This window comes from Rhinoraja longicauda, chromosome 4 (genome assembly GCF_053455715.1).
Source record: "Rhinoraja longicauda isolate Sanriku21f chromosome 4, sRhiLon1.1, whole genome shotgun sequence".
Lineage (NCBI taxonomy): Eukaryota > Metazoa > Chordata > Chondrichthyes > Rajiformes > Arhynchobatidae > Rhinoraja > Rhinoraja longicauda.
Window position 1 is genome coordinate 89427418 of NC_135956.1, and position 24142 is coordinate 89451559.

Here is a 24142-nt window from a genome sequence, read left to right on the forward strand (position 1 = left end):
GCTCCTATACTCAACTCCTCTTGTTATGAAGGCCAACATTCCATTGGCTTTCTTCACTGCCTGCTGTACCTGCATGCTTCCTTTCAGTGACTGATGCACTAGGACACCCAGATCTCGTTGTACGTCCCCTTTTCCTAACTTGACACCATTCAGATAATACTCTGCCTTCCTATTCTTACCACCAAAGTGGATAACCTCACACTTATCCACATTAAACTGCATCTGCCATGCATCCGCCCACTCACACAACCTGTCCAAGTCACCCTGCAACCTCATAGCATCTTCCTCACAGTTCACACTACTACCCAGCTTTGTATTATCTGCAAATTTGCTAATGGTACTTTTAATCCCTTCATCCAAGTCATAAAGAGAAAGGTCAATTATTAGATAGAGCTCTAGGGGCTAGTGGAATCAAGGGATATGGGGAGAAGGCAGGCACAGGTTACGGATTGTGGACGATCTGCCATGATCACAATGAATGGCGGTGCTGGCTCGAAGGGCCGAATGGCCTCCTCCCCGCACCTATTTTCTATGTTTCTATGTTTCTATTAGCGGTGGGCTAGGTGAAAACGACAGACGACAGTGAAACTAGTGCAATGACTAGGGGTGGTGGAGGGACAGAGAGAGAGGGGATACAAGGGTTACTTGAAGTTAGAGAAATCACGTTGGTCGTCGTTACTTTTTTGCGTATCTTTCATTCATTTGTTCTATATCTCTCTCCACATCACCGTCTGTATCTCCCGTCTCCCTTACCCCTGACTCTCAGTCTGAAGAAGGGTCTCGACCTGAAACATCGGCTACTCCTTTTCTACAGAGATTCTGTCTGACCCGCTGAGTTACTCCAGCGCTCTGTGTCTATCTTTGCCTGCCTATTTGTCGGTCAATCGTCCGTATGTCTCGACTGGGTTGATTGAAGTAATTAATATCACACCGCAACAAAAGTGGAGAAACTTCATTGACTTAGCACAAGTGCAGTTGGAAAATATAAAACTCTTGACCACAATATATAATCCGGCCCAGACACTGTAGGCCCGGAAACTGTAAGCCCGGGGGCTGCTGTAGGCCCGGACACTGTAGGCCCAGACACTGTAGGCCCAGACACTGTAGGCCTTGAGGCCCGGGCGCCACCTAACGGAGGTTGCATAGCAACCCGCATCCCGGCCCGGGCAGCCGCCATTGATGGAGCGTGGCCGCTGGCTGCGTGAGGTCACGTGGAGCGCGGGGCGGTGACGTCACCTTGTCCCTAAAGTTGCCAACCCTAGTGCTCGCCACAGAAGCAGATCTACAGTCACACATTACAATCGCTCCACACTCTTACATTGGGCGGCACGGTGGCGCAGCGGTAGAGTTGCTGCTTTACAGCGAATGCAGCGCCGGAGACTCAGGTTCGATCCTGACTACGGGTGCTGTACTGTAAGGATTTTGTACGTTCTCCCCGTGACCTGCGTGGGTTTTCTCCGAGATCTTCGGTTTCCTCCCACACTCCAAAGACGTACAGGTATGTAGGTTAATTGACTGGGTATATGTAAAAATTGTCCCTAGTGTGTGTAGGATAGTGTTAATGTGCGGGGATCGCTGGGCGGTGCGGACTTGGTGGGCCGAAAAGGCCTGTTTCCGCGCTGTATCTGAAATATGAAATTTAAAAAATATATATATCTCTAGGTTTCTTACTCCAACTATGATCTTGCACTTGATTAGTGCGGGTGTCAGGGGTTATGGGGAGAAGGCAGGAGAATTGGATTAGGAGGGAGAGATAGATCTTAAGGGGTTGGACAGGTTAGATGCAGGAAGGTTGTTCCCGATGTTGGGGAAGTCCAGAACAAGGGGTCACAGTTTAAGGATAAGGGGGAAGTCTTTTAGGACCGAGATGAGAAAGTTTTTTTTCACACAGAGAGTGGTGAATCTGTGGAATTCTCTGCCACAGAAGGTAGTTGAGGCCAGTTCATTGGCTATATTTAAGAGGGAGTTAGATGTGGCCCTTGTGGCTAAAGGGATCAGGGGGTATGGAGAGAAGGCAGGTACAAGTTACTGAGTTGGATGATCAGCCATGATCACATTGAATGGCGGTGCAGGCTCGAAGGGCCGAATGGCCTACTCCTGCACCTATTTTCTATGTTTCTATGTTTCTATCAGCCATGATTGAATGGCAGAGTAGACTTGATGGGCCGAATGGCCTAATTCTGCTCCTATCACTTACGATCTTATGACTTGAACATTATTCCCTTATCACATATCTATACCCTGTAAATGGATCGATTGTAATCATGTATTGTCTTTCCGCTGACTGGTCAGCATGCAACAAAAGCTTTTCACTGTACCTCGGTACACGTGACAATAAACTAACCTGAACTGAACTGAACCAAACTGACCCTTCAGGCCCATTTGTTGTGGTGTGATGTGTGGGAATGAACTGCAGACGCTGGTTTACACGGAAGGTAGACACTAAAAGCTGGAGTAACTCAGCGGGACTGGCAGCATCACTGGCGGGAAGGAATGGGTGACGTTTTGGGTCGAGACCGTTCTTCTTCTGAAGAAGGAGAAGGAGAAGACCCCTCTCATGTCCCGCTGAGTTACTCCAGAATTTCGTGTCCATGCAGTGGTTTGATAAGATAAGACTTTATTGCCTTCCATCACTGTGGAGAATGGGCAGGTGGATGTTTATGTCACATTTTTAATGTCGTTGTGCGTCTTGTTGCTTTCTTGGGATGACTGGGTGTTAAAACCACGTTCCTCGTATGTTGCAAAACATACTTGGCTGATAAATTACGGATTATGATTATTACGATTACGATGGTCACGTGTGTCTTGATTCCAATGTGTTCCTGATGCTGGGCGAGGCGTTGTGGATCTGTGGAATTCCCTGCCACAGAAGGCAGCGGAGGCCAATTCTCTGGATGTTTTCAAGAGAGAGCAAGATTTAGCTCTTCGGGCTAACGGAATCAAGGGATGTGGGGAGAAAGCAGGAATGGGGTACTGATTTTGGGATCATCATAGAGTCCAAGAGTGATGCAGTGTGGAAACAGGCCCTTCGGCCCAACTCGCCCACACCAGCCAACAATGTCCCAGCTACCCTAGTCCCACCTGCCCGCGCTTGGTCCATATCCCTCCAAACCCGTCCTATCCATGTACCTGTCCAACTCTTTCTTAAACGATGGGGTAGTCCCGGCCTCAACTACCTCCTCTGGCAGCTTGTTCCATACACCCACCACCCTCTGTGTGAAAAAGTCACCCCTCGTATTCCTATTAAATCTTTTCCCCTTCACCTTGAACCTATGTCCTCTGGTCCTCGATTCCCCTACTCTGGGCAAGAGACTCTGTGCGTCTACCCGATCTATTCATAGAAACGTAGAAACATAGAAAATAGGTGCAGGAGGAGGCCATTCTACCCGATCTATTCCCCTCATGATTTTGTACACCTCTATAAGATCGCCCCCTCATCCTCCTGCGCTCCATGGAATAGAGACCCAGCCTGCCCAACCTCTCCCTGTAGCTCACACCCTCTAGTCCTGGCAACATCCTCGTAAGTCTTGTAGCCGTGACCGCGTTGAATGGCGGTGCTGGCTGGAGGGGCCGAATGGCCTCCTCCTGCCCGTGTTGTGGGTGATCAGTTCCCCTGCCGCTGTGCGCGCCTCTGTGGGTTCTGGGGGAGTGTGTGTGTGTGTGGGTGTAATAATCTTTACACCGTGGCAGGTGTTCGAGAAGGAGGCGGGTTCCATCACCGTGCACGCCATCAGGGTCTTGACCGCCATCATGAAGAACTCCCCCTCCGCCAAGGTACGTGGCCCAGGGGGCCGAGACATCCTCACCCTCCGCCCCAACCCTCCCCTTCCGCGTCTCCCCCCGTCAACAGGAAAAAGGGAAGTGCAACGAGACCTGGGTGTCCTTGTGCATCAGTCACTGAAAGGAAGCATGCAGGTACAGCAGGCAGTGAAGAAAGCTAATGGCATGTTGGCCTTCATAACAAGAGGAGTTGAGTATAGGAGTAAAGAGGTCCTTCTACAGTTGTACAGGGCCCTGGTGAGACCGCACCTGGAGTACTGTGTGCAGTTTTGGTCTCCTAGTTTGAGTCTAGGAGCAAAGAGGTCCTTCTGCAATTGTACAGGGCCCTAGTGAGACCGCACCTGGAGTACCGTGTGCAGTTTTGGTCTCCCAATTTGAGGACGGATGTTCTTGCTATTGAGGGCGTGCAGCATAGGTTTACTAGGTTAATGGCGGGACTGTCACATGAGGAAAGATTGGAAAGACCGGGCTTGTATTGACTGGAGTTTAGAAGGATGAGAGGGGATCTTATAGAGACGTATAAATTCATAAAAGGACTGGACAAGCTAGATGCAGGAAAAATGTTCCCAATGTTGGGGGAGTCCAGAACCAGGGGCCACACAGTCTAAGAATAAAGGGGAGGCCATTTAAAACTTTTTCACCCAGAGAGTTGTGAATTTGTGGAATTCTCTGCCACAGAGGGCAGTGGAGGCCAATTCACTGGATGGATTTAAGAGAGAGTTAGATAGAGCTCTAGGGGCTAGTGGAATCAAGGGATATGGGGAGAAGGCAGGCACGGGTTACTGATTGTGGACGATCAGCCGTGATCACAATGAATGGCGGCGCTGGCTCGAAGGGCCGAATGGCCTCTTCCTGCAGCTAGGAGGGAGGGAGGGAGTGAAAGGGATGGAGGGTGTGAGGGAGGGAGGGGGAGGGAGTGTGAGAGAGTGAGGTTGGGAGGGAGGGAGGGAGAGTGAGGATGGAGGGAGAGTGTGAGGGAGGGAGGGGGAGGGCATGAGGGAGGGAGGGAGTGAGAGGGATGGAGGGAGAGTGGGAGAGAGTGAAGTTGGGAGGGAGGGATGGAGAGGATGGAGGGAGGGAGGGAGAGTGGGAGGGAGGGGGAGGGTGTGAGAGGGGGAGAGAGTGAGGTTGGGATGGAGGGAGAGTGGGAGAGTGAGGTTGAGAGGGAGGGAGGGAGGGAGGGAGGGAGGGAGGGAGGGAGGGAGGGAGGGAGGGAGGGAGGGAGGGAGGGTGGGAGGGAGGGAGGGAGGGAGGGAGGGAGGGAGGGAGGGAGGGAGAGAGAGAGAGAGGATGGAGGGAGAGTGGGAGGGAGGGGGAGGGAGAGGGAGGGAGGGAGGGAGAGGGAGGGAGGGAGAGGGAGGGAGAGGGAGGGAGGGAGGGAGGGAGGGAGGGAGGGAGGGAGGGAGGGAGGGAGGGAGGGGAGGGAGGGAGGGAGGGAGGGAGGGAGGGAGGGAGGGAGGGAGGGAGGGAGGGAGGGAGGGAGGGAGAGAGAGAGAGGATGGAGGGAGAGTGGGAGGGAGGGGATGGAGGGAGAGTGGGAGGGAGGGGATGGTTGCGATTGTACAGCACTCACCTCTGCTTTAAACGCCAGCTGTCCGTGTGGTTCGTTTCCCCCACAGGAGGTGTTTAAGGAGCGTATCGGTTATTCCCACCTGTACGAGGTGTTAAAGAGCCAGGGTGAGCCCAGCACGCGTCTTCTCCAGGAGCTGATGAACATGGTAAGGAGAGGCTATCTGCACACGAGGCTGGGGGCAGCACCTACACCCTGATCGACAGGGCCCTGGGGAGTGTTGTAGAGCAGAGAGATCTAGGAGCGCAGGTACATAGATCAATGAAAGTATCGTCACAGGTAGACAGGGAGTGTTATAGAGCAGAGGGATCTAGGAGCACAGGTACATAGATCAATGAAAGTATCGTCACAGGTAGACAGGGAGTGTTGTAGAGCAGAGGGATCTAGGAGCACAGGTACATAGATCCCTGAAAGTGGTCTCACAGGTAGACAGGGAGTGTTATAGAGCAGAGGGATCTAGGAGTGCAGGTACATAGATCCCTGAAAGTGGTCTCACAGGTAGACAGGGAGTGTTGTAGAGCAGAGGGATCTAGGAGCACAGGTACTGTACATAGTTCCCTGAAAGTAGCCTCACAGGTAGATAAGGTGTTGTGGAGCAGAGGGATCTAGGAGCGCAGGTACTGTACACTGTTCCCTGAAAGTGGCGTCACAGGTAGACAGGGAGTGTTGTAGAGCAGAGGGATATATGTGTGGGTAACTCTAGTGGTGTATGGATAGGTACCTGTGAGGCCAATCCACTGGATGTTTTCAAGAGAGACTTAGATTTAGCTTATAGGGCTAACGGATTCAAGGGATGTGGGGAAAAAGCAGGAACGGGATACTGATTTTGGATGATCAGCCATGATCATATTGAATGGCGGTGCTGGCTTGAAGGGCCAAATAATCGCTGGTGTGTGTGTGTGTAACTAGTGGTGTACAGGTGTGCACTGTAATCACTGGTATATGTGTGTGTACTAGCTGGTGTACATGTGTACACCGTGATCACCGGTGTACGTGCAGGTGCAGTAGGTGTAAGTGTGTAACTAGCTAGTGTACGTGTGTGCACTGTGATCGCTGGTGTATGTGTGAAAACTGTGATTGTTGGGGTACATGTGTAACTAGCTAGTGTACGTGTGTACACTGATCGCTGGTGTATGTGCGGGTGCAGTGGGCGTGCGTGTGTACACTGATCGCTGGTGTATGTGCGGGTGCAGTAGGTGTGCGTGTGTACACTGTGGTCGCTTGTGTACACTGGTCGCTGGTGTACGTGCGGGTGCAGTGGGCGTACGGGTGTACACTGATCGCTGGTGTACGTGAGGGTGCAGTGGGCGTGCGTGTGTACACTGTGATCGCTGGTGTACGTGCGGGTGCAGTGGGCGTGCGTGTGTACACTGTGATCGCTGGGGTACGTGCGGGTGCAGTGGGCGTGCGTGTGTACACTGTGATCGCTGGGGTACGTGCGGGTGCAGTGGGCGTGCGTGTGTACACTGATCGCTGGGGTACGTGCGGGTGCAGTGGGCGTGCGTGTGTACACTGTGATCGCTGGGGTACGTGCGGGTGCAGTGGGCGTGCGTGTGTACACTGATCGCTGGTGTACGTGCGGGTGCAGTGGGCGTGCGTGTGTACACTGTGATCGCTGGTGTACTGATCGCTGGTGTACGTGCGGGTGCAGTGGGTGTACAGGTGTACACTGATTGCTGGGGTACGTGCGGGTGCAGTGGCCGTGCGTGTGTACACTGATCGCTGGGGTACGTGCGGGTGCAGTGGGCGTGCGTGTGTACACTGATCGCTGGTGTACACTGTGATCGCTGGTGTACGTGCGGGTGCAGTGGGCGTACAGGTGTACACTGATCGCTGGTGTACACTGATCGCTGGGGTACGTGCGGGTGCAGTGGGCGTACAGGTGTACACTGATCGCTGGTGTACGTGCGGGTGCAGTGGGCGTGCGTGTGTACACTGATCTCTGGGGTACGTGCGGGTGCAGTGGGCGTGCGTGTGTACACTGATCGCTGGTGTACACTGTGATCGCTGGTGTACGTGCGGGTGCAGTGGGCGTGCTGACTCTGTCCCCTCTTGCCGGCAGGCGGTGGAAGATGAGAGCACGTGCCGGCGCGCGGTGATCGGCAACGAGCAGCCGCTGCTGGTGCTGGCCCAGTGGCTGCCAGACCTGGCCTCCCGCGAGCGGCAGATCCTGGTGTCGGAGTGGCTGAAGACGGTGTGCGGTGCCACGAGGCGGGCACGGATGACGGGCGTGAAGGCGGGCATGCTTCCGGCCGCTCTGGCCACTCTGAGCCGCCACCAGCAGCTGGACCGCAAGAGCGGTGAGGACCTGATGGATGTGGTCCAGTCGCTCGGCAGCCTCTCCATCCAGCCGGCCGAACTGCGGCAGCTGGTGAAGCTCCTGCGGGCGGAGCCGGGCACGGCCCACCCCTACACGGCCTGCGCGGTGCGGGCGCTGTCCGCCATGGCCCACAGCGACGGCTCGCCCAGCGCGCTCCAGTACTTCGACCTGACTCCCAGCATGGCCGGGATCATGGTCCCCACTGTCCACAAGTGGCCGGGCAACAGCTTCGCCTTCCACACCTGGATCTGCCTCAACCAGGACCACGATGATGTCTACCTGCTGAAACACAGGCCCAAGAGGAAGCAGCTCTACAGGTAAGAACTGGGAACAACCTCCCACTCCACCACAGCGACCGGGCTTGTGTACGCAGGACCGGGCTTGTGTACGCAGGACCGGGCTTGTGTACGCAGGACCCGGGCTTGTGTACGCAGGACCGGGCTTGTGTACGCAGGACCGGGCTTGTGTACGCAGGAACGCAGCAGGATGAGAGGGGATCTTATCTTGTACACACTGGAACGTAGAAGGATGAGAGGGGGTCTTATCTTGTGTACGCCGGTACACAGAAGGATGAGAGGGGATCTTATCTTGTATACACTGGAACGTAGAAGGATGAGAGGGGATCTTATCTTGTACACGCTAGAACGTAGAAGGATGAGAGGGGATCTTATCTTGTATACACTGGGAACGTAGTTGAGAGGGGATCTTATCTTGTATACACTGGGAACGTAGATGAGAGGGGATCTTATCTTGTATACACTGGGACGCAGAAGGATGAGAGGGGATCTTATCGAAACGTATAAGATTATTAAGGGGTTGGACACGTTAGAGGCAGGAAACATGTTCCCAATGTTGGGGAGTCCAGAGCAAGGGGCCTCAGAAGGCAGTGGAGGCCAATTCTCTGAATGCATTCAGGAGAGAGTTAGATAGAGCTCTTAATGATAGTGGAGTCAGGGGGTATGGGGAGAAGGCAGGAATGGGGTACTGATTGAGAATGATCAGCCATGATCACATTGAATGGCAGTGCTGGTTGGAAGGGCCAAATGGCCTCCTCCTGCACCAATTGTCTATTGTCTATTGTCTATTGAGAGGGGATCTTATCTTGTATCCACTGGAATGTAGATGTATGAGAGGGGATCTTATCTTCTATATACTGGAACGTAGAAGGATGAGAGGGGATCTTATCTTGTATACACTGGAACGTAGAAGGATGAGAGGGGATCTTATCTTGTATACACTGGAACGCAGAAGGACGAGAGGGGATCTTATCTTGTGTACACTGGGAACGTAGATGAGAGGGGATCTTATCTTGTATACACTGGAACGTAGATGAGAGGAGATCTTATCTTGTACACGCCTGAACGTAGAAGGATGAGAGGGGATCTTATCTTGTATACACTGGAACATAGAAGGATGAGAGGGGATCTTATCTTGTATACACTGGAACGTAGAAGGATGAGAGGGAATCTTATCTTGTGTACGCCGGTACACAGAAGGATGAGAGGGGATCTTATCCTGTATACACTGGAACGTAGATGAGAGGGGATCTTATCTTGTATACACTGGAACGCAGATGGACGAGAGGGGATCTTATCTTGTGTACGCCGGTACACAGAAGGATGAGAGGGGATCTTATCTTGTGTACACTGGAACGTAGAAGGATGAGAGGGGATCTTATCTTCTATACATTGGAACGTAGAAGGATGAGAGGGGATCTCATTGAAACATGTAACATTATTAAGGGGTTGGACACGCTAGAGGCAGGAAACATGTTCCCAATGTTGGGGGAATCCAGACCCAGGGGCCACAGTTTCAGAATAAGGGGTAGGCCGTTTAGAACGGAGATGAGGAAAAACTTTTTCACTCAGAGAGTTGTAAATCTGTGGAATTCTCTGCCTCAGAAGGCAGTGGAGGCCAATTCTCTGGATGCATTCAAGAGAGAGCTAGATAGAGCTCTTAAAGATAGCGGAGTCAGGGGGTATGGGGAGAGGCCAGGAACGGGGTACTGATTGTGGATGATCAGCCATGATCACATTGAATGGCGGTGCTGGCCCGAATGGCCTCCTCCTGCACCTGTTGTCTATTGTCTATTTACGATCAATGACCAACCATACTTTATTAGTTTTGTTTAGTTTAGAGATGCAGCGCAGAAACAGGCCCTTCGGCCCACCGTGTCCGCGCCGCCCAGCGATCCCCGCACATTAACACTATCCTACACCCACTAGGGACAATTTTTACATTTACATTTATACCAAACCAGTTAACCTACAAACCTGCACGTCTTTGGTGTGTGGGAGGAAACAGAGGATCTCGGAGAAAACCCACGCAGGTCACGGGGAGAACGTACAAACTCCGTACAGACGGCGCCCGTAGTCGGGATGGAACCCGGGTCTCCGGCGCTGCATTCGCTGTGAGGCAGCAGCTCTACCGCTGCGCCACCGTGACCGCCCCTGTCCAGGAAGGAACTACAGATGCTGGTTTAAACCAAGGATAGTGGCACGTTGGCACAGCGGGTAGAGCTGCTGCCTCACAACGCCAGAGACCCAGGTTCGATCCTGACTACGGGTGCCGTCTGTACGGAGTTTGTACGTTCTCCCCGTGACCTGTGTGGGTATTCCCCAGGTGCTCCGGTTTCCTCCCACACTACAGGTTTGTAGGTTCATTATTTTCGGTAAAATTGTAAATTGTCCTGTGTGTGTGTGTGTGTGTGTGTGTGTGTGTGTGTGTGTGTGTGTGTGTGTGTGTGTGTGTGTGTGTGTGTGTGTGTGTGTGTGTGTGTGTGTGTGTGTGTGTCTGTGTGTGTGTGTGCGTGCGTACGTGCTTGCGTGCGTGCGTGCGTGTAGGATAGTGTCAGTGTGCGGGGATCGCTGGTCGGTGCGGTCTAGGTGGGCTGAAGGGCCTGTTTCTGCGCTGTATCTCTAAACTAAACTAAACCAAGGATCAATGATACTTTATTGTCACACGTACTGCACCTAGGGTTGCCAACGGTCCCGTATTAGCCGGGACATCCAGTATATTGGGCTGTTGCTTTATCCCTTATGGGACCGCTCTTGTCCCGTATTAGGCCCGGGATGGCGCTGTAGGCCGGGACTCTGTAGGCCCAGACACTGCAGGCCTGGACACTGTCGGCTGGGACACTGTAGGCCCGGGGAACACTGTAGGCCGGGACACTGTAGTCCCTTACACTGTAGGCCCGGGGGGCGCTGAAGGCAGATACTGTAGGCCAGGTCACTGTAGGCCCGGAGACTGTAGGCCCGGAGACTGTAGGTCCGGAGACTGTAGGCCCGGTCACTGTAGGCCCAGAGACTGTAATGTCCGGGGGCTGCTGTAGGCCCAGACAGTGTTGGCTAACGGGGTGTGTTCGGGGAGCGGGGCCTAGTGTGTCCACCTAACGGAGGTTGCTTAGCGACCCGCCTCCCGGCCCGGGCGGTCGCCATTGGTGGAGCGGGAGCACGTGGCCGCCGGCTGGGTGAAGTCACCTGGGGCACGGGGCGGTGACGTCACCCTTTGTCCCTTATTTGGGAGTGAGAAGGTTGGCAACCGCTAACCGTACCGAGCCACAGTGAAATGCTTCGCTTTGCTTTGCGTACAAACCGATAAAATCAGACAGCAGTACACAAGGGGCGGGCACGGTGGCGCAGCGGGTAGAGCTGCTGCCTCACCGCGCCGGAGACACGGGTTGGGTCCTGGCTACGCCTGCTGTCTGCACGGAGTGGGTACGTTCCCCCCGTGACTGTCGCTTTTGTTCCTGGCGTCTCTGTGAAACAAGTTGTTTCCCTTGTTCTCTCCTCCCTCTCCTGCAGTTTCTTCACTGCCAGTGGAACAGGCTTCGAGGCCTTCTTCACCACGGACGGGATGTTGGTCGTTGCCGTTTGTACGAAGAGGGAATACATGACCGTGGCCGTGCCAGACTTCACCTTCAGTGACTCGACCTGGGTAAGTCCATCCCCGGGATGGCGGGACTGACTTGTGCAGCGGTAGAGTTGCTGCCTTACAGTGAATGCAGTGCCTCCCGGACACCCGGGTTCCATCCCGACTACATGAAACAAACTTTTTCAGTCAGAGAGTTGTGAATCTGTGGAATTCTCTGCTTCAGAAGGCAGTGGAGGCCAATTCTCTGAATGCATTCAAGAGAGAGCTGGATAGAGCTCTTAAGGATAGCGGAGTCAGGGGGTATGGGGAGAAGGCAGGAACGGGGTACTGATTGAGAATGATCAGCCATGATCACATTGAATGGCGGTGCTGGCTCGAAGGGCCGAATGGCCTCCTCCTGCACCTATTGTCTATTGTGATGAAAGAATGGGTCGGCTGGGCTTGTAATTCACTGGAATTTAGAAGGATAAGAGGGGATCTGAGAGAAACATGTAAAATTCTCAAGGGATTGGACAGGCGAGAAGCAGGAAACATGTTCCCGATGTTGGGGGGAGTCCAGAACCAGGGGTCACAGTTTAAGAATAAAGGGTAGGCCGTTTAGGACTGAGATGAGGAAAAACCTCTTCACCCAGAGAGTTGTGGATCTGTGGAATTCTCTGCCTCAGAAGGCAGTGGAGGCCAATTCACTGGATGTTTTCAAAAGAGAGTTAGATGAAGCTCTCAGGGCTAATGGAATCAAGGGATATCGGGGAAAAGCAGGAACGGGGCACTGATTTTGGATGATCAGCCATAATCATGTTAAATGGCAGTGCTGGCTCGAAGGGCCGAATGGCCTACTCCTGCACCTGTTTTCTATGTTCCTCTGACTCTCTCACCCCCAAAACATGTGCCTCACATTATCATTGTTGCCTGAATATCCTCAGAGATGCATAGCGTAGCTTCTTTCTTGAAGATAGATACAAAAAGCTGGAGTAACTCAGCGGGTCAGGCAGCATCTCTAGAGAAAAGGAATAGGTGACGTTTCGGGTCGAGACCCTTCTTCAGACCCGAAACGTCACCCATTCCTTTTCTCCAGAGATGCTGTGTCTATCTTCGGTGTAAACCAGCATCTGCAGTTCCTTCCTGCGCATGGCTTATTAATTGAATGCCTGGTACAAATTTTGAGTTGTCGAGGAGTCAAGCAACACACGAACAGACCCAACTCAATGCCAACCAAGATGCCCCATCAAAGGCAGTCCCATCTCTCCACGTTTGGTCCAGAAAAGTTCATAAGTGATAGGAGCAGAATTAGGCCATTCGGCCCATCAAGTCTACTCCGCCATTCAATCATGGCTGATCTATCTCTCCCTCCTAACCCCATTCTCCTGCCTTCTCCCCACAACCCCTGACACCCGTTCTAGTAAAGAATCTACCAATCTCCACCTTAAAAATATCCCTTGACTTGGCCTCCACAGCCTTCAGTGACAAAGAATTCCACAGATTCACCACCCTCTGACTAAAGAAATCCCTCCCCATCTCCTTTAATTCTGAGGCTGTGATCTCAGCGAGTAGAGACCCAGGGCCAACAAACGCTCATCGTGTATTAACCCACTCTTTCCTGGTTTGCTCCATCTATATACTAAAACTCACGTTTGTTTGTTTGTTTGTTCCTGAATTACAGCCAAATCGGTACACGATAATGCGGCAATTTTAGGCCCACCTTACTCACCGTCGACCCTTTGGTGCTAATGGAAGAAGTTTCATTGAAATCAGTGTTATATTTTTTAAGTTATTCACATTTTAAAGTTTAAATCTATCTCCTTGGGAGGGAGGAGGGAGAGGGGGGGAGGGAGGGCGTGGAGGGAGGGGGGAGGGAGGGAGGGAGGGAGGAGCGAGGATAAGAGGGGTTGAGGGGGATGGAGTGGGGGGAGGGGAAGGGGGAGGGGGGAGGGGGGGTGGAAGGAGAGGGTGCTGCACCAATGCAGGACAGGTTTGGGCCCAATGGGTCAACTTGGCCTAGTAGCCTACTAAACATCTATCCTTGTACCTGTCCAAGCTGTATGTTAAATCTACATCCCTTCTGAACAGAGATAAGGCAACTTTAAGATCGTAGAGTCATAGTCATAGTGTGGGCAAGTTGGCTCTTCGGCCCAACTTGCCCACATCGGCCAACAACATCCCAGCTACACTAGTCCCACCTGCCTGCGCTTGGTCCATATCCCTCCAAACCTGTCCTATCCATGTACCTGTCTAACTGTTTCTTAAACGTTGCAATAGTCCCAGCCTCAACTACCTCCTCTGGCAGCTTGTTCCATACACCCACCATCCTCTGTGTGAAAACGTTACCCCCTCAGATTCCTATTAAATCTTTTCCCCTTCACCTTGAACCCAGGTCCTCTGGTCCTCGATTCCCCAACTCTGGGCAAGAGATTCTGTGCATCTACCCGATCAATTCCTCTCATGACTTTGTACACCTCATCTTCTTGCGCTCCAAGGAATAGAGACCCAGCCTGCTCAACCTCTCCCTTACTGTGGTGTCCGTTTACATTAGGCAATCGTCCTTAAAGACGTGTGGGTTTGCAGGATAATTGGCTTCTATAAATTGTCCCTAGTTGTGGTAGGAAGTGGTAGAACATGGAGCTATTGTGTACGGGGTGATCGCTGGGTGGCAGGGACTCGGTGGGCTGAAGGGCCTGTTTCCGTGCTGTGTCTCAAAACCTAAACCTAAGTTAATGTCCCTGGTTGTTGTCCGGTCCACAGCATTGTGTGGACGTTGTCCACATCGCCGGCCGGCGGCCATTCGGACAGAACGTGGTCAACATCTACGCGGATGGTTATCTGAGGAAGACTGCCCAGTTACGCTTCCCCTCCCTCAACGAGGTATGTTTGACCCACCGGCTTCACACTTGGGAACGTCTTCCTTCCTAACGAAGAAGCTAGATGCAGGAAAAATGTTCCCAATGTTGGGGGGAGTCCAGAACCAGGGGCCACACAGTCTAGGAATAAAGGGGAGGCCATTTAAAACTGAGGTGAGAAAAAACGTTTTCACCCAGAGAGTTGTGAAGGATGAGAGGGGAGCTTATCGAAACGTATAAGATTATTAAGGGGTTGGACATGTTAGAGGCAGGAAACATGTTCCCAATGTTGGGGGAGTCCAGAACAAGGGGCCACAGTTTAAGAATAAGGGGTAGGCCATTTAGAACTGAGATGAGGAAAAACTTTTTCAGTGATAGAGTTGTGAATCTGTGGAATTCTCTGCCTCAGAAGGCAGTGGAGCCTAAATCACTGGATGGATTTAAAAGAGAGAGTTAGATAGAGCTCTAGGGGCTAGTGGAATCAAGGGATATGGGGAGAAGGCAGGCACGGGGTTACTGATTGTGAACGATCAGCCGTGACCACAATGAATGCTGGTTCGAGGGGCCAAATGGCCTCCTCCTGCACCTATTTTCAATATTGCTATGTAAAAACAAACCTGATTAAATTGTAGGTAGGCACAAAAAGCCGGAGTAACTCAGCGGGTCAGGCAGCATGATGAAGTCAGTGAGTTCAGCATGGGTGCAAGAGGTAGCACCAATGCAGTCGTCGATGTAGCAGAGGTAGAGTTTGGGGATGGGGCCGGTGTACACCTGGAACAGGGATTATTCGAAGTACCCGACAAAGAGGCAGGCGTAGCTAGGGCCCATGTGAGTGCCCATAGCTACGCCTCTGGGTTGGAGGAAGTGGGAGGAGTCAAAGGAGTCACCTACTGCTGTGTGCATGGACTGGTTTAACGCTCTGCGTTTCTCCCTCCCTCCCTCCCTCCCTCCCTCCCTCCCTCCCTCCCTCCCTCCCTCCCTCCCTCCCTCCCTCCCTCCCTCCCTCCCCACAGTCGTTCATCTACTGCTGTGTGCATGGACTGGTTTAACGCTCTGCGTTTCTCCCTCCCTCCCTCCCTCCCTCCCTCCCTCCCTCCCTCCCTCCCTCCCTCCCTCCCTCCCTCCCTCCCTCCCTCCCTCCCTCCCTCCCTCCCTCCCTCCCTCCCTCCCTCCCTCCCTCCCTCCCTCCCTCCCCACAGTCGTTCATCTACTGCTGTGTGCATGGACTGGTTTAACGCTCTGCGTTTCTCCCTCCCTCCCTCCCTCCCTCCCTCCCTCCCTCCCTCCCTCCCTCCCTCCCTCCCTCCCTCCCTCCCTCCCTCCCTCCCTCCCTCCCTCCCTCCCTCCCTCCCTCCCTCCCTCCCTCCATCCCTCCCTCCCTCCCTCCCTCCCTCCCTCCCTCCCTCCCTCCCTCCCTCCCTCCCTCCCTCCCTCCCTCCCTCCCTCCCTCCCCACAGTCGTTCATCTACTGCTGTGTGCATGGACTGGTTTAACGTCTGCGTTTCTCCCCCCCCTCCCCCCCCCCCCCCCCCCCCCCACCCCACAGTCGTTCATCTACTGCTGCATCGGCTCGGCTGGACACAGGACGACCACCACGGTGGTGACATCGCCCAGCCCGGACGTGGACTCCCCCTGCGCCCAGCACCCCTCCTTCGGTCGCTCGCTCTCCTTCCCCGCCCCCCACGCCCGCGACCCGGTCCTCCTGCCCGCCATCGTCAACACCATCTCCGCCGGGACCCAGGACACGGAGTGGGGCTCGCCCACCTCCCTCCAGGGACAGCTCGGCTCCGTCTTCGTCTTTCACGAGGCCCTGCAACCCACCCACGTCAAGGCGCTCTTCACTGCAGGTGAGTGGACTCCTCACATCAGTGCGATCTTCACTGCAGGTAGTAGTCTTCCCATACGCCAGTGATCTTCACCAGAGGTAGTAGTCTTCCTACACGTCAGTGTGATCTTCACTAGAGGTAGTAGTCTTCCCACACATCAGTGATCCTCACTAGAGGTGAGTGGACTCCTCACACGTCAGTGTGATGTTCACGGGTAGACACAAAATGCTTGTGTAACTCAACGGGTCAGGCAGCATCTCGGGAGAGAAGGAAGAGTGACGTTTTGGGTCGAGACCCGTCTTCAGATCTGAAGAAGGGTCTCGACCCAAAACGTTGCCCATTCCTTCTCTCCAGAGATGCTGCCTGACCCGCTGAGTTACTCAAGCATTTTGTGTCTACCTTCAAACCAGCATCTGTAGTTTTTTTTCCCTACATGAGTGTGATCTTCACTGCAGGGAGTAGTCTTCCCACACCGCCGTGTGATCTTCACTAGAGGTAGTAATCTACCCACACATCAGTGATCTTCAATGGAGATAGTAGACTTCCCACACGTCAGTCTGATCTTCACTAGTAGTAGTCTTCCCACTCCTCAGTGATCTTCATTAGAGGTAGTAGTCTTCTTAAACCTCCGTGCTCTTCACTGGAGGTGAGTGGATTCCTCACACGTCAGTGTGATCTTCACCAGAGTTAGTAGACTTTCCACACATCAGTGTGATCTTCACTAGAGGTAGTAGACTTCCCACACAGCAACGTGATCGTCACTGGAGATGAATGAGCTGGTTATGCTGAAGGCAGACACAAAATGGAGGAGTAACTCAGCGGGTCAGGCAGCATCTCGGGAGAGAAGGAATGGGCGACGTTTCGGGTTGAGACCCTTCTTCAGACTAGTAAAGGATGAAGGAAAATGAGAGATATAGATGGCGGTGCAGAGAGATAAAGAACAATGATGAAAGACAAACAAAAAAGTAACCATGATAAAGGAAACGCTGTTTCCGGAAGCCAGAAGACACAGGATCATTTCATTCCAAAGAGGAAGAAAGATTCTAATGGGAGTAGGAGGCAACTGTGGCTGACAAGGGAAGTTAGGGATGGAATAAAACGAAAAGAAAAGACGTATAACACAGCAAAGAGTAGCGGGAAGCCAGAGGATTGGGAAACTTTCATAGGACAACAGAAGGGAACAAAACGGGCTGAAAAGATGAAGTACGAGGGGAAGCTGGCCAAGAATATAAAGAAGGACAGTAAAAGCTTCTTTAGATATGTTAAGAGAAAAAGAGTATCAAAGACAAATGTGGGTCCCTTGAAGGCAGACACGGGTGGAATTATTATGGGTAACAAGGAAATGGCAGAAGAGTTGAACAGGTACTTCGGATCTGTCTTCACTAAGGAAGACACAAACAATCTCCCAGATGTACTGGAGGACAGAGGATCTAGGGGGGTAGAGGAACTGAAAGAAATTTGCATTAGGCGAGAAATAGTATTGGGTAGACTAATGGGACTGAAGGTTGATAAATCCCCTGGGCCTGATGGTCTGCATCCCAGGGTACTCAGGGAGGTGGCTCTAGAAATCGTGGATGCATTGGTGATCATTTTCCAATGTTCAATAGATTCAGGATCAGTTCCTGTGGATTGGAGGATAGCTAATGTTATCCCACTTTTCAAGAAAGGAGCGAGAGAGAAAATGGGGAATTATAGACCAGTTAGCCTGACATCGGTGGTGGGGAAGATGCTGGAGTCAATTATTAAAGAGGTAATAACGGTGCATTTGGATAGCAGTAAAAGGATAAGTCCAAGTTAGCATGGATTTATGAAAGGGAAATCATGCTTGACTAATCTTCTGGAATTTTTTTTGTCCAGTCCTTTTATAATTTTATACCTTTCTATAAAATTCCCCTCTCATCCTTCTAAACTCCAGTGAATACAACCCCAGTCTTTCCAATCTTTCCTCATATGACAGTCCCGCCATCCCGGGGATTAGCCTGGTGAACCTAGGCTGCACTGCCTCAATAGCAAGGATGTCCTTCCTCAAATTAGGAGACCAAAACTGCACACAATACTCCAGGTGCGGTCTCACTAGAGCCCTGTACAACTGCAGAAGGACCTCTTTGCTCCTCTACTCAAATCCTCTCGTTATGAAGGCCAACATGACATTAGCTTTCTTACCTGTTGAACCTACCTGTTTGGTGACCCTCGGACTATAGACAATAGACAATAGACAGTAGGTGCAGGAGTAGGCCATTCGGCCCTTCGAGCCAGCACCACCATTCAATGTGATCATGGCTGATCATCCTCAATCAGTACCCCGTTCCTGCCTTCTCCCCATACCCCCTGACTCCGCTATCCTTAAGAGCTCTATCTAGCTCTCTCTTGAATGCATTCAGAGAATTGGCCTCCACTGCCTTCTGAGGCAGAGACATTCTGGGCTAGTGCTATTTACCTTGCATTTGGCCCATATCCCTTTAACCCTTGCGCTGTAAGGAACTGCAGATGCTGGTTTACACCGAAGATAGACACAAAATGCTGGAGTAACTCAGCGACCAGGAAACATCTATGGAGAAAAGGAACAGGTGAAGTTTCAGGTCGAGATCCTTCCTCAGCCTTCTTCAGACAGTCCGAGGAAGGGTCTCGACCCGAAACGTCACCCACTCCCCCTCTCCAGAGATGCTGCCTGACCCGCTGAGTTACTCCAGTATATTTGGTGTCTCTCTTCCCTGTAACCCTTCCTATCCATATATCTGTCCAATGCATAATGAAGGTTGTAATGGAAGGTAGACATAAAATGCTGGAATAACTCAGCAATATCCTTGATCGGACTTTGCTGGCTTCACCTCGCACTAAACGTTATTCCCTTATCATGTATCTGTACACCGTGAATGGCTGGATTGCAATCGTGTATTGTCTTTCTGCTGACTGGTTGGCGCGCAACCAAAGCTTTTCACTGTACCTCGGTACACGTGACAATAAACTAAACTCAACTGAAAAGAAATCTAACTCATCTTCTGTTTGTGTTTCGTTCTTTAGGTCCAAACAACTTGTTGCCCTTTAAGCCAGACAGTGAGCTGTCTGATCTGAGTAGCAAATTACTCTTGCACTACTCTCCCAAGGTAAGTCTGTTCATTGAGTTTGCTCTTATTAAAGGACGTTCAAACCATGACCACAACAAAACGACATATCTTTCCCTTAGCATCCTCGAAGGGCCGAATGGCCTACTCCTGCACCTAATGTCTATTGTCTATCAAAGATAGGCACTCAAAGCTGGAGTAACTCAGCGGGTCAGGCAGCATCTCTGGAGAGAAGCAATAGATGACATTTCGGGTCGAGACCCTTCTTCAGACTCTGACCCGAAACACCACCTATTCCTTCTCTCCAGAGATGACAATAGACAATAGACAATAGACAATAGACAATAGACAATAGACAATAGACAATAGACAATAGACAATAGACAATAGACAATAGGTGCAGGAGGAGGCCATTCGGCCCTTCGAGCCAGCACCGCCATTCAATGTTGTCATGGCTGATCATTCTCAATCAGTACCCCGTTCCTGCCTTCTCCCCATACCCCCTGACTCCGCTATCCTTAAGAGCTCTATCTAGATGCCGCCTGACCCGCTGAGTTACTCCAGCTTTTTGTGTCTATCTTTGGTTTAAACCAGCATCTGCAGTTCCTTCCTACACATTTCCTTTGTCATGTATCTGTACACTGTAAATGGCTCGATTGTAACCATGCGTTGCCTTTCCGCTGACTGGTTAGCACGCAACAAAAGCTTTTCGCTGTACCTCGGTACACGTGACAATAAACTGAACTCAACGAAAAAGAAATAGTCTTTCCAAAGGAATGGTGAAACAGGATTATGGTTGAAAACTAGATATGTTCATAAGTACATAAATTCACAACTTCACAAGTTGTCGGGGTGGAATTAGGCCATTCGGCCCGTCGAGCCCACTCCGCCATTCAATCATGGCTGATCTCTTCCTCCTGATCCCATTTTCCTGCCTTCTCCCCATATAACCCTTGACACCCGTTCTAATCAAGAATTTGTCTATCTCTGCTTTAAAAAATATCCACTGACTTGGCCTCCACAGCCCTCTGTGGCAATGAGTTCCACAGATTCACCACCCTCTCACTAAAGAAGCTAAATGGACATTTCCCTCTTTCTGAAGAAGGGTCTCGACCCGAGACGTCACCCATTCCTTCTCTCCAGAGATGCTGCCTGTCCCGCTGAGTTACTCCAGCGTTTTGTGTCCCATCTACAATGAGTTAACCTTGCTTTGTCTTTAGGCCTGCAGAAATCACATCTGTTTGGACCTATCTTCGAATCATTCGTATGATGGGAGACTGACTGGGCACAACACCATCAACTGGGATATTAAGGTGGGTAGAAACCTCATGGTCATGGAGTCAAACAGCGTGGAAACAGGCCCTTCGGCCCAACTTGCCCATGATGGCCAAAATGCCTCTTCAAGGGGCGGCACGGTGGAGTCGCTGCCTCACAGCTCCGGAGACCCGGATTCGATCCCGACTACGGGCGCTGTCTGTGCGGAGTTTATACATTCTCCCCGTGACCTGCGTGGGTTTTCTCCAGGTGCTTCGGTTTCCTACCACACTCCAAAGACGTACAGGTTTCTAGGTTAATTGGTTTCGGTATGAGTGTAAATTGTCCCGAGTGTGCATAGGACCGTGTTAGCGTGCGGCGATCGCTGGTCGGCGCGGACTCGGTGGGTTGTTTCACCGCTGTTTCCTTAAACTAAACTGAACTCCACTCGTCCCACCTGCCCGTGTTTGGCCCATGTCCCTCCAAACCATGTACCTGTTCAAACGTTTAAGAGTTTAGAGATTTTAGTTTAGCGATTCAGCGCGGAAACGAGCCCTTTCAGCCCACCGGGTCCGCGCCGACCAGCGATCCCCGCACACTAACACCATTCTACACCCACTGGGGACAATTTTTACATTTGCCCAGCCAATTAACCTACAAACCAGTACGTCTTTGGAGTGAGGGAGGAAACCGAAGGCCTCGGAGAAAACCCACGCAGGTCACGGGGAGGACGTGCAAACTCCGTACAGACGGCGCCCGTAGTCGGGATAGAAACATAGAAACATAGAAACATAGAAAATAGGTGCAGGAGGAGGCCATTTGGCCCTTTGAGCCAGCACCGCCATTCATTGTGATCATGGCTGATCATCCACAATCAGTAACCCGTACCTGCCTTCTCCCCATATGCCTCGATTCCACTAACCCCTAGATCTCTATCTAACTCGCTTTTAAATTCCTCCACTGCCTTCTGTGGCAGAGAATTCCACAAATTCACAACTCTCTGGGTGAAAAAGTTTTTCCTCACCTCAGTTTTAAATGTCCTCCCCTTTATTCACTGCACATAATAGTCTTCCCACACCTCAGTGTTCTTCAATGGAGGTTGTAGTCTTCACTAGAGGTAGTAGTAGATGCAGGAAAAATGTCCCCAATGTTGGGGGAGTCCAGAACCAGGGGCCACACAGTCTAAGAATAAAGGGGAGGCCATTTAAAACTGAGGCGAGGAGAAACTTTTTTCACCCAGAGAGTTGTGAATTTGTGGAATTCTCTGCCACAGAGGGCAGTGGAGGCCAATTCACTGGATGAATTTAAAAAAGAGTTAGATAGAGCTCTAGGGGCTAGTAGAATCAATAGACAATAGACAATAGGTGCAGGAGTAGGCCATTCAGCCCTTCGAGCCAGCACCGCCATTCAATGCGATCATGGCTGATCACTCTCAAGGGATATGGGGAGATACAGCGCGGAAACAGGCCCTACGGCCCACCGGGTCCGCGCCGCCCAGCGATCCCCGCACACTAACACTATCCTACACACACTAGGGACAATTTTCACATTTGCCTAGCCAATTAACCTACATACCCGGACGTCTTTGGAGTGTGGGAGGAAACCGAAGATCTCGGAGAAAACCCACGCAGGTCACGGGGAGAACGTACAAACTCCGTACAGACGGCGCCCGTAGTCGGGATCGAACCTGAGTCTCCGGCGCTGCATTCGTTGTAAGGCAGCAACTCTACCGCTGTGCCGCACCAATTGAATGCCACTTGATGGGCCGAATAGCCTGATTCTACTATTCCTTATGACATTATGACTATTTGTGTGCATTGGGTGTGGCAGGAAAAGACTTTCACTGCAACTTGTCACATGTCCCAATGATGCATTCGCTCGCTCGTTCTTCCGCTTGACTCTGAGGGGCTTGTATTCCGGTTTTGTTACGCAGGACGTGATCAGCTGCGTGGGGGGAATGGGGGCTTTCCTCCCCCTGCTGGAGCAGGTGGCGGCCACCAGCGACGAGCCGCTGGACAACCAGGAGGCGATGGACCTGGTGGGACCTGAGCTGACATCTTCTCACAACGTCCACAGCATGGTGCTGCCTCTGGGAAGGTCCTCGGGTAAGGCCGGGGGGAGGTGGTGGTGGTGGCGGCTCCCGGCTGCCGTGATCGCGCCTTCGCCAGCGTGGGAAGGAACTGCAGACCGGAGACAGACACAAAAAAACGCCGGAGTGACTCAGCCGGACAGGCAGCATCTCTGGAGAGAAGGAATGGGCCACGTTTCGGGTCGAGACCCTTCTTTCGGGCCCTTCGCGTCCCGAAACGTCACCCATTCCTTGGATTGGAACTGGATAAATGTTATTAGCCAAGTATGTACACATACAGGGAATGTTCCCTGGTGTGTTGGTCACAAGTAACAACACGCCACACAGTAAACGATCAAGAACAAAACAGTATAATTTACACCTGAAGAATGAAATAAAATACCAGAGCAAACGGAGGCTCCAGACGTTTGGTTATTGGGTAGAGTTACTGCTCGTGGATAAAAAAACTGTTTTTATGTCTGGCTGTGGCGGCTTTAACAGTCCAGAGTCGCCTTCCTGAGGGAAGTCTGTTTGCTATGGAGGGCGCGCAGCGTAGGTTCACTAGGTTAATTCCCGGAATGGCGGGACTGTCGTATGTTGAAAGACTGGAGTGACTGGGCTTGTATACACTGGAATTTAGAAGGATGAGAGGAGATCTTATCGAAACGTATAAGATTATTAAGGGGTTGGACACGTTAGAGGCAGGAAACATGTTCCCAATGTTGGGGGAGTCCAGAACCAGGGGCCACAGTTTAAGAATAAGGGGTAGGCCATTTAGAACTGAGATGAGGAAAAACGTTTTCAGTCAGAGATTTGTGAATCTGTGGAATTCTCTGCCTCAGAAGGCAGTGGAGGCCAATTCTCTGAATGCATTCAAGAGAGAGCTAGATAGAGCTCTTAAGGTTGGTATGGGGAGAATCTTCCCATACAAGAAAGGATATCTTCTCATCTCCCTCCCCCCCTCCCCTTTCTGCGTTCCGCAGAGTCCGTAACTCCCTGGTCCACTCGTCCCTTCCTACCCAAACCACCCCAACCCCGGGCACTTTCCCCTGCAACCGCACGAGATGCAACACCTGTCCCTTTACCTCCCCCCTCAACTCCATCCAAGGACCCAAACAGTCTTTCCAGTTGAGATAAAGGTTCACCTGCACCTCCTCCAACCTCATCTATTGCATCCGCTGCTCTAGATGTCAACTTATTTACATCGGCGAAACCAAGCGCAGGGTCGGCGATCGCTTCGCTGAACACCTGCGCTCGGTCCGAATTAACCAAACTGATCTCCCGGTAGCCGAGCACTTCAACTCCCCCTCCCACTCCCAGTCTGACCTTTCTGTCATGGGCCTCCTCCAGTGCCATAGTGAGGCCCGCCGGAAATTGGAGGAACAGCACCTCATATTTCGCCTGGGCAGCTTGCAGCCCAGCGGTATGAACATCGACTTCTCCAACTTTAGATAGTTCCTCCTACCTCGACTCCAGCCTATTGCTTCTTCCCAGCAACTATAGGGCTGTCGAACACTGCACAACACTAACCATAATACTAGACATGCATGCAATC

General features: G+C 51.9%; 2 protein-coding genes across 3 annotated transcripts in view; one reads left to right on the plus strand and one right to left on the minus strand.

Annotated features, from left to right (window-relative positions):
• Positions 1–24142, minus strand: part of LOC144593236 (D-serine dehydratase) — a 555040-nt gene that overhangs the window by 92559 nt on the left and 438339 nt on the right. The window lies entirely within an intron of this gene.
• nbeal2 (neurobeachin-like 2) overlaps positions 1–24142 on the plus strand; it is a 147645-nt gene that overhangs the window by 36987 nt on the left and 86516 nt on the right. The window contains 9 exon segments of the mRNA XM_078398453.1: positions 3691–3774; positions 5400–5498; positions 7413–7987; positions 11474–11606; positions 14283–14402; positions 15924–16224; positions 19225–19307; positions 20486–20578; positions 22453–22624. Of these exon segments, the coding sequence (XP_078254579.1) occupies positions 3691–3774; positions 5400–5498; positions 7413–7987; positions 11474–11606; positions 14283–14402; positions 15924–16224; positions 19225–19307; positions 20486–20578; positions 22453–22624 (1660 nt within the window).